Here is a 9,738-nt window from a genome sequence, read left to right as displayed (position 1 = left end):
GTGTGTGTGTGTGTGTGTGTGTGCTGTTCTACTAAATGGCCAATTTCCACTGGGAATAGTAACTTAATTAAATACAGACACACGCACACTGACCATCTGTACGTATGTGTGTGTGCTGCTATAGTAGTGGTATGTCAGTGCATAATGTGTGTGTGTGTGTGTGTGTGTGTGTGTGTAGTGTCTTCAGGGCGGCCTCACCGACAGGAAGACAGATGAAGGACAGGAAATGAGCGCGAGCAGACGGACAACAGTTGATGTGTGTGTGTGTGTGTGTGTGTGTGTGTGTGTGTGTGTGTGTGTGTGTGTGTGTGTGTTGTCAGAATGCAGGACAGCGAATGGCGAGTGTCATCTCAGCAAAGGACAATAATCAATCTGTGGAGTCGGTGTGTGTGCTCGTTTTTCCCCGTCTTTGTGAGGACCGGGGTTCAGGTTAGAGACCCGGGGAAAATGTCAACGAGGGTCCCCACAAAGGCGTAAGAACAAACGTGTGTGTGTGTGTGTGTGTGTGTGTGTGTGTGTGTGTGTGTGTGTGTGTGTGTGTGTGTGTATCTGTCTACGTTTGTAAGGATGAAATGTTAGAAACTGTCAAAGTGAGGACACGCCAGCATGTTAACGAGGGTCCTCACAAAGACAGAAGCACAAAACGTTTGGAAAGTGAGGCCGCGTCTTGGACAGTTTCGGGACGTGAGGACACTTCACGTCCTCACAAATTCAAAAAGGTAGTTTAAATGTTCAGACTTGTGTTTTTGAGTTCAGGGTCCTCAGAATTCATGATGTCAACAAGGTCCCCACAACGATAAAAAGACCTGATCGTGTGTGTGTGTGTGTGTGTGTGTGTGTGTGTGTGTGTGTGTGTGTGTGTGTGTGTGTGTGTGTTTCCTGATAATTAAATCCCGGTCAGACACATCAATAAAGTCCAAACGTGTGTGTGTGTATTTTCTATGTCTGTAACGATGATTTTGAAAACCATCAAAGTGGGGACATTCCTACATGTTAACGAACGTCCTCACAAAAGAGAAACGTTTAGACAGTGAGGACGTTTGTTTTGGACATTGAGGGACTTCTGGACTTTTGGACTTCCCGTCCTCACGAATCTAAAAGGCAGTTTAGATTTCAGGGTCCTCAGAAAAGCATGACGTCCACACGGTCCTCACATTGATATAAAGACCAACCCGTGTGTGTGTGTTTTCTTGATAATTGAATACCAGTCAGACAAAATCGATACTGGCTGTCTACCTGACCTCTGACCTCTGACCCTGGGAGGTCGCCGTGACATCACACCAACACACACAGACGTGTGTGTTTCAGTGTGTGTGTGTGTGTGTGTGTGTGTGTGTGTGTGTGTGTGTGTGTGTGTGTGTGTAAACCCGAGCAGCAGTGCATGCTGGGTAGCGTTCTCACCGAGGTATTCTGACACTGGATGCAGGAGGAGTTGAAGCGGACCGCCGGGATGCGCTGGACCTTCCCCTGGATGTTGAACACGCACTCGTAGTTCTTCTGACCCGACTGAGGCTGCGGCAGGTTCCGAGCGCGCAGCGTGATTGGACGAACCATCCCGGCCGGGACCAGGATGTCGGAGGTGGGGAGGATCTGAGGACAGCCCTGAGGAGGAGGAGGAGGAGGAGGAGGAAGGTTAGGCACACGATCTGGGGTATGAGGACAGTTTTATTTTCTATTTTATTTGTTATTAGGCTGATGTCGCGTTAGAAATGGTGAAACAGCGCCCCCCCTTGGATAACAGCAACAGGAAGTGAGTCCGTGTCACTCTTTAATCAGGTTAGTAATTGAAAGAAAGTTGAATTTTTTTTTTTTTTTACATCGTTTTTCCTAATTCCTGCCATTTTTACAGCAACAAAAATAAAAGTTCGCTGAAATCTTCACAAATATTTATAAAAAAAAAACAAAAGAAAAACAAAAATTTGCTAATAACCAAAACAAACAACAAACTATCGAGCTTTCAACCTCATCGAGGAATCTTTTGGTCTTCGGACGCAATTCTGAACCTGAAGACTAAAAACAAGAGCGTTTTGTTGTTTCAGCAGTTTTCAGATGAAATTCGTCCTCACAAACGAAACAAACGTTTCCACCCACACACACACACACACACACACACACACACACACACACACACACACACACACACACACACTCAAAGGCAGATAACTTATCAGAGTCTGTCATCAGAGCGGGGACAGTGTGTGTGTGTGTGTGTGTGTGTGTGTGTGTGTGTGTGTGTGTGTGTGTGTGTGTGTGTTCAGTAATGGACAGCTGGTGACAGATCCAAACTTCCTGCGGCTGTTGGAAACACACACACACACACACACACACACACACACACACACACACACACACACACACACACACACACACACACACTGGCTGTGTTCCTCAGTGGGGTGAAACCTTTATTAACGATCGTCACCACGGTAAATAATTGCCTTGTGAGTGACAGGAAGACCATTAGCTCCACAGGAAGAGGACCAAAGCCCAACGGACGCCAGCAGCGACTGTGGAGACTGTCTGTGTCTGTGTGTGTGTGTGTGTGTGTGTGTGTCTGTGTGTGTGTGTGTGTGTGTGTGTGTGTGTGTGTGTGTGTGTGTGTGTGTGAACACTCGACATTTATCCAAACACCTGCGACTCCATCGACATCGAGCTGAATTCTCAAACACGGTTTTCGTAGGAGATCGACGTTGAAAAACCTTTGTCCCGTTAACAAAAACAGGAAAACGCCTCGTCGAGAATAGAGGATCTCTGTCGTCATGGTTACAGCAACAAACAAGTGCTGACTCTCAGTTTGAAACGGGAAACAAACAGTCGGATGTTTTGTCGTCCCGTCCGTCCTGCCCGGCCTCATCACCGTCATACTGTCATGCGGCCACTAGAGGGCGGAGCGTTCAGAGACTGTATATAAAAGTGGGCGTGGCTTCACCTTCCCTGACACCCTGGAAACTCTTGCATTTTTCTATAAAACCTTGTGGGAGTTCACGTTTGGTTTGGACGTGAAGCTGATATGTTGTAATTTTAGTCACGTACGGTTTGTCTGCGTAACTCAGATAAAACGTCGACCTTCGGTCAGTTCCTATTTGAACGCGAGAATATCGTCAAAACGAAATGACGCTTTTCTGTGAACATCGGAAGTCGGCCGGCGGATCTATTCGTGTTCAATATCAAGAATATTTACAACTTTTGTCATTTGTATTTGTGTAGTTCGCTGTAAAATGGAAAAGTACCAAATAAATAAAAAAAATGTAAACATTTATTTAATGTCCTATTATTTCTGTTTTAATGACAGCAGCGTCTTCTTCGGGAGTTCTGTTAAGTTCACGTTAACAGATTGTTTACTTACTGGCTTAAAAAATAAACAATTCCTCATTAAAATGTGGATTAAAAAAAAAGAAAAGAAAAGAAAAGTCATTAAAAAAAAAAAAAAAAATTAATCGTGGTCAAATTTTCTTGAGAAGGTTCGAGACGTAACTCAGTCGCGGGTTCGATTCCCCGCCGGCTCGACGTGTCATTCTTTAATATGTCCCGTCTGTAAAATATCAAATAAAGACATAAAAAAAGTAGAAAATAATCTTTGGAAATGTTTATTTTCCTCATCAGTTCTTCTTTGTGCTGACGGTCTGATTATTTCTCCTCCTCCTCCTCCTCCTCTTCCTCCTCCTCCTCCTCCATCTTTCCCTCTCTGACAGATGAAAAAGAGACCTTCCCTCTACAAGAGTCTTTTAACCTGGTTGAATAAAGGTTAAGTAAGAAAATAATGAAATTTCCTCCCCTCATCTCCTCCCCCGCTCTCGGCTCTCTCGTCTCTCTTCAGTCCGCCCTAATTGCCTTGTAATTAACATTAATTGCTGTGATTGGACGCTTTTCGTGTCAATTAAGTGGCTATTCATCTTCCATTAACCAATTAGCCAATCAGAGGCTTGTTACCGCCGCCCCGTAATGACGCCGAGCACCGATCGCGCCAAACGAGACGCCCGAGCAACTCGTCTCCGCTAACGAGATAACGAGCGGCTCGTTAAGAGGCACGAGTGGATTTGTTGCTGAGACGGGAGGAGGCGGGGCGCCGCTCGCCTCTCCGAGACTTCATGTTGTTTTCGAGAGGGGGGGGGCGGAGCTTCATCGACCAAAGACTGAAGAAGAAGGCGTTCAGGTTCAGGAGACACCAGGCAGGTTTTTTTCCCTGTGTCACTGTGAATTCGTCCCCCAGAGTCAGACCATCAACACAAGGGTTCCACCGGGAACTGCTGAGGCGTCTGAGGGTTGTTAGCGTCGTTAGCTGTTTGTTAACTAGCTCTTTGTTAGCTGATTTTTAGCATTGTTAGCTTGTTTTTAGCAAAATTAGTTGTCTCGTCTTTGTTTTCACTTCCTGTCCTTTGTAGGATTGTTGGCCCCGCCCCCCCAACCCCCTGATTAGTTTCACCTGTCCCTCGTTGTCCTTCCCTCCCTGCTGTATTTCAGTCTGTGTGCTCTTCTTCTTTCCCTCTTTTGTTTTTTTTTAAAGTTGTGGAAGTGTTGGAATCAAAGACTGAACAGGAACCTTTTTTAAAAACACGCGTCAGCAGCCGAATTCTTAAATCCCATCAGTCACAGAGTCCTTGAACGCGTCAGCAAGGACAGCTTTAAACAGTGCGTGTGTGTGTGTGTGTGTGTGTGTGTGTGTGTGTGTGTGTGTGTTTCCACCCTTCACTGTTGACCTGAAGCTTGACTTGTTGTTTACTGAACCATTTAACGACAGCAGAGGCAGCAGAAAAAAAAAAAAAAAAAAAAAGGCCTAGAAACACGCCGACTGTCTCATCAGAGATGAATAAAAGAATAAAGAAATAATAAATAAAGAAATAAATAAAGTATAATAAATATTGGACAGACAAATTAATTCTGACTTTGAAGATTTCATCGAGTGATTTTATTCCTAAAAGCCTCATTTTCACACGTTTAAATACATTTATAGACTTTAATAATAACTAACACTTCATCGGCCTGAATATAAGACTATAAATACAAACTGATATAAGACTATAAATAAAAGTGGGTCGTCTTATGTTTGAGGACGACAATAATTCGTTGTTTGAAGGCCGACGGGTGTTTTCAGTGCGTTTGTTTCGTCCAGTTTAACGTTAACGTGTTCGTGTGTAACACGCGTGTCTTATGTATTATTTTTGTTGTGGGAACATACATGTGTTCACGCTGTCACGATGTGGGGACCCGACACCTTCACTGGAGTCGTTAAGTCCCCACAAGGTACATTGACAGGATTTTAGTGTGAACGCTTGGTTCAGTGTCCGCTGAAGCGTGTGTGTGCGTGTGTGTGCGTGTGTGTGTGTGTGTGTGTGTGTGTGTGTGTGTGTGTGTGTGTGCGTGTGTGCGTGTGCGTGTGCATGTGTACCTCCATGTTGCTGACTCGGCCCTCCTGGAAGGAGCAGTCCTGCAGGTTGTTGGTGCACACGTGACGATATTTACACCAATGACACGGAAACACGCTGCTGACACAGGAAGTACACCTGAAACACAGAGAGAGAGGGGGGCGGGGCTTCAGTGGTCGGTAACCAACGGCAACAAGAGCGGAGAGGAGTCAGACTTACGAGTTGAGCACAGAGCAGTTGTAGTAGATGAGGTTGGTGGTGATGAACTGGAGTCCGGTCTCTGTGGAGCGAAGACTGAGCTGCACCACCCGCTTCTCTCCTGAAACCATCATCATCATCACCATCTTCATCATCTTCATCATCACCATTTTCATCTTCATCATCATCATCATCATCATCATGAATAATCAGCTGATATCCATCAATATCATGATTTAGAACACGATACACTTTACAGACAGTAGAAACTTGTTTTACTGGTGGTGTGGGGACTTATGTGTTTACACAACCACCTTGTGGGGACTTGTTCTGTCCTGGCAGGCAAATGAGGACCCAGTTTAAGGTTTGAGTGCCCAGGAAACAAACGCAAGTCTGTGTGTGTGTGTGTGTGTGTGTGTGTGTGTGTCTTACCATAGGAGTGTGTCTGTGTCGGCAGGTCTCTCAGCGACGGTGACAAACACATCACCTGACCTTTAGCCTGCACCTCTCCGGGGGTTTCACTCAGGTCCTCAAACACACAGGAGACGCCGCCGGACAGCGCCGGGACGTTCTGCACGCGAATGGTTAACTAGACGGAGACGGAGAGAAGAGATGAAGACGGAGACAAGAGATGGAGACGGAGATGGAGACGGCATGAGGCACTCAGCGGTGCGTTCACTGTCTGATGGAGATAAACTCTGATCTGAACTCTTCAAAGAAACAAAACAACCTCTGAAGAGAATAAAAGACGTCTGCGTGTTAAATCAGCAGATTTCTGAATGAAGTTCTGAATGGAATTTTAAAACAAAGACGATAAGCTTTGCACAGAAGAAAAAGACTTGATGACAATTAAATTAGCAAGTTTCTAAAGGGACGTCTGACTGGGAGTTTGTTTACTAAATAAAGTAATCAGTGTGTGTGTGTTTGTGTGCGTACCTGTGTTGCCGGGGAGGTGACCGACATGTTGCTAGGGATAACCGAGATGTCGACACACTGGTCCAAGCGGGTGTTGAAGTGCTGAGGCTCCTCCCACTTATCACAGGCTTCCTTTCTGGAACACCTGGAGGGTTCAAAGGTCACCACCAGGTTAACATACTGTTCACAAACAACTGTTTACATTCACTTTTTAATTATTTTAAGATGAAAAATTATTTACTGACTTCATATTATTTCATTAATAACAGTTTTTATCTGAACTGTATTTATTCATTTATTCTGTATTTAACTCAAATTATTTAATTAGAAGTTTGAATTTTAAAATGTGTATTTACTGAATAAAAAAAAAAAATTGGTAAAATTTGAATGTATTTGATTTAAAATTATGATTAAAATTGATAAATTTTTCACAAATATTATTTTACACTCTGATCTTTAGAACATAATTAATTTCAAAATATTTCACAGTTTTAAGTCTTTAATTTAAACTTTAGAAATTGTTGTTATTTACGTGTTTTTTTCTGTCACGATGTGTTTTTTTTTTTGTTTTTTTTGCTCGTCAGCGTGAAAATAAAAGAATTAATTATAATGACGGCATTAAGCGAGGTGACGGAGCGATCGGCGGCGTGTAGGTGGAGTCGACGGTCGGCGGTCGGCGGCGGCGACGCTTCGAGCAGCGGCTCCGACATATGCAGCAGCCGGCGGAAACGATCTGTTTACTTCTAATTAACAACAGATGGAGAGAACGAGGGAGACGAGGAGTGAAGATGAAAGACGCCGGAGTTAAAACCGTTTCTTTACATTCACCGAATCCCGTCGTGTTTTTTTTTTCTTCAGCTGTTTTTTTTTTTTCCTTTAAAGAAAAATCGTGAACCGGCCCTTTAAATCGAGGTCGAACCAATCAGCTTCGGGGGGAGCCTGGATGGAGCCTGGGAGACAAAACTGAGGGCAATAAAAAAGAAAAAGGAGTCCAGAAGGACGCCGCCGGGTCGCTCCTCCTCATTAAACTCGCTCGTGTGAAAACAGCGAGAGATTTTAGAAATAAAATTAACCTGAAAGTATAAAAAGTTGTCGACACGTCTTCATGTCACAGGAGGCCGGTTGACACAATAAAGACGTCCCGCTGCAACAAACCTGGAAGCTTCACACACACAAAAAAAACAAGCTGCTCTTCATGTTATTATTTTTTTTTTTTTTTCAAAGTTTAGTGAAACTGGCAGTCGGAGAGGCTTTTACTTTGAAGGGACAGCTGACTGATGGTAATCCAGAGGAACTTCCTCCACCTGCCTGAACATCAAACGTGTGTGAACCATTTATAGAAACATTAATGATGCCTCGTGGGAACACACACACACACACACACACACACTTCATTTTTTTTCTTTATACTTTTTGAAAAAAAAAAAAAATATAACTCCTGCTTCTCTGCTTGATTATTATTCTATCCACTAATTAATTTTACACTACATGACCAAAAGTTTGTGGACATCTTGTTCGCTTCACATTTATTTATACGCGTTTCTAAAAGATCTTTTCTGTACTTTAAAAGCTAGAAATGCAAAACGTTCAAGGGATGTTGTTTTTTTGTTCTTCTCTGAAGTAGAATAATGTTCTCTTGAACATTTATTAAAAACTTTCCCACAAAACATTTGGATTTTTATTTTTAAAAGCACATTATTCTGTTGTAAAATAATTAAGTTCTGGGAAAATTTTAACAAAATTTGCTCCTTGAAAATTTTCTAAAAATGAAGGCCCAATGGTCTTACAGTGTTTTTGGAAAACACAAAATATTTAGAGATAATAAATTCTGGGAAAACATAAAACATGAACAAAAATTACTTCAAAGAAAGACAAAGATTTTGCAGATTTCAGCATCTCAAGAGAAAAATGTTCAGCTTTTATTTATTTTTTTACGTTTACTGTCCAAACAATTAATTTAAAAGACAGATTCATGAATACAGATAATTCTTAGTTTTTAGCCCTAATAAGCAAAAATAACGTATTTTTCATCCGCTTGAAAATAAAGGACTTTAAAAAGATGTTTTTAAAGTGAATTAAAAAGTATTTTATGGTCACATGGTCATAATTTTTTTAATAGTAAAAGAAAATGTTAAAACTCTTTTTTAAAAGTGTTTAATATTCACATTGTTTAGTAAATATTTATGTATAACAGTGAACCTTTTATATATGAATTATAACTCCTTTTTTTTTATTTTTTACTTTTTTTAATATTTAAAATGGTGAATATTTGGAGGCAGACGTGGAGCGGAGGGAAGTTTCTTACTTGTTGAAGAGGACACACCAGCCACAGTGAGGGTCTCCGGACCCCAGACAGTCGGAGCAGCTGCCGTACTGCTCGCAGCTCTCCACCGGCAGGCGGCTCACCTGGAACAACAGAGCGTCACGCAACACGTGAGAAACACGGGTACGACATAACACGCCACGCGGTCACACGGTCACGGGAGGACGTGAAGCTTTAAATGCACGTCAAAAAACATACGAGCTCATTTTAAATGGTTTAAATACTTTTGGTTGTAAAAGAAGCCAGTGAGATAATTCCCTCATTGTGTGTGCGTGTGCGCGTATGTGTGTGTGTGTGTGTGTGTGCGCGTGTGTGTGTGTGCGTGTGTGTGTGTGTGTGTGCGTGTGTGTGTGTGTGTGTGCGTGTGTATGTGTGTGTGTGTGTGTGTGTGTGTTATCTCAAGTGTGGTTTTGCTGGGTTTCCGCTGACATTAACAGCCTGAGGCCTGTGTGTAACTCATTTGTCTTGATTTTGTAGACAGTAAGTCAGTGTGTGTGTGTGTGTGTGTGTGTGTGTGTGTGTGTGTGTGCGTGCGTGCGTGCGTGCGTATGTGTGTGTGCGCTTGTCTGCCTATCGTTGTGGGGACCAATGGGCATTTTAAAGTTTGTAAGGACATTTGTGGATGTTGAGGACATTTTTCAAAATGTAGGGACATTTTTGGGGTAAAGTGCGGACAATTTGTAAAGTAAGTTTTTAGGAGAGTGGGAACATTTACAGTAAAGTGGGAACATTCGTCAGACGTTGGGATATTCTTGGAACGTGGGGACATTTTGTCCGGTCGTGTCTTCAGGACAGACTGTCAAAGGGCTTTTTGAGGAAATTAATGTCATTATATTTATTTTCCGACATCTTTTTCCAGTGTTTAACTTTTTACATTTGAACTTCCTGATTATCAACTCTTCCATCACCTGTGAAAAACTTGTGGAAAACAAATCCCTA

The 9,738-nt window shown here is 42.6% G+C and overlaps 1 protein-coding gene across 1 annotated transcript in view; it reads right to left on the bottom strand.

The window, feature by feature from the left end:
- plxna3 (plexin A3) overlaps positions 1–9,738 on the bottom strand; it is an 80,452-nt gene that overhangs the window by 19,504 nt on the left and 51,210 nt on the right. Inside the window, 6 exon segments of the mRNA XM_069177717.1 lie at positions 1,402–1,602; positions 5,387–5,501; positions 5,583–5,682; positions 5,994–6,150; positions 6,498–6,621; positions 8,782–8,882. Coding sequence (XP_069033818.1) covers positions 1,402–1,602; positions 5,387–5,501; positions 5,583–5,682; positions 5,994–6,150; positions 6,498–6,621; positions 8,782–8,882 — 798 coding nt within the window.

The sequence above is a fragment of the Embiotoca jacksoni genome, unplaced genomic scaffold (assembly GCF_022577435.1).
Source record: "Embiotoca jacksoni isolate LCO1_2020_lvr unplaced genomic scaffold, fEmbJac1.0.p SCAF_77, whole genome shotgun sequence".
Taxonomy (NCBI): Eukaryota; Metazoa; Chordata; class Actinopteri; family Embiotocidae; genus Embiotoca; species Embiotoca jacksoni.
This window is presented reverse-complemented; position numbering and strand designations above follow the sequence as displayed.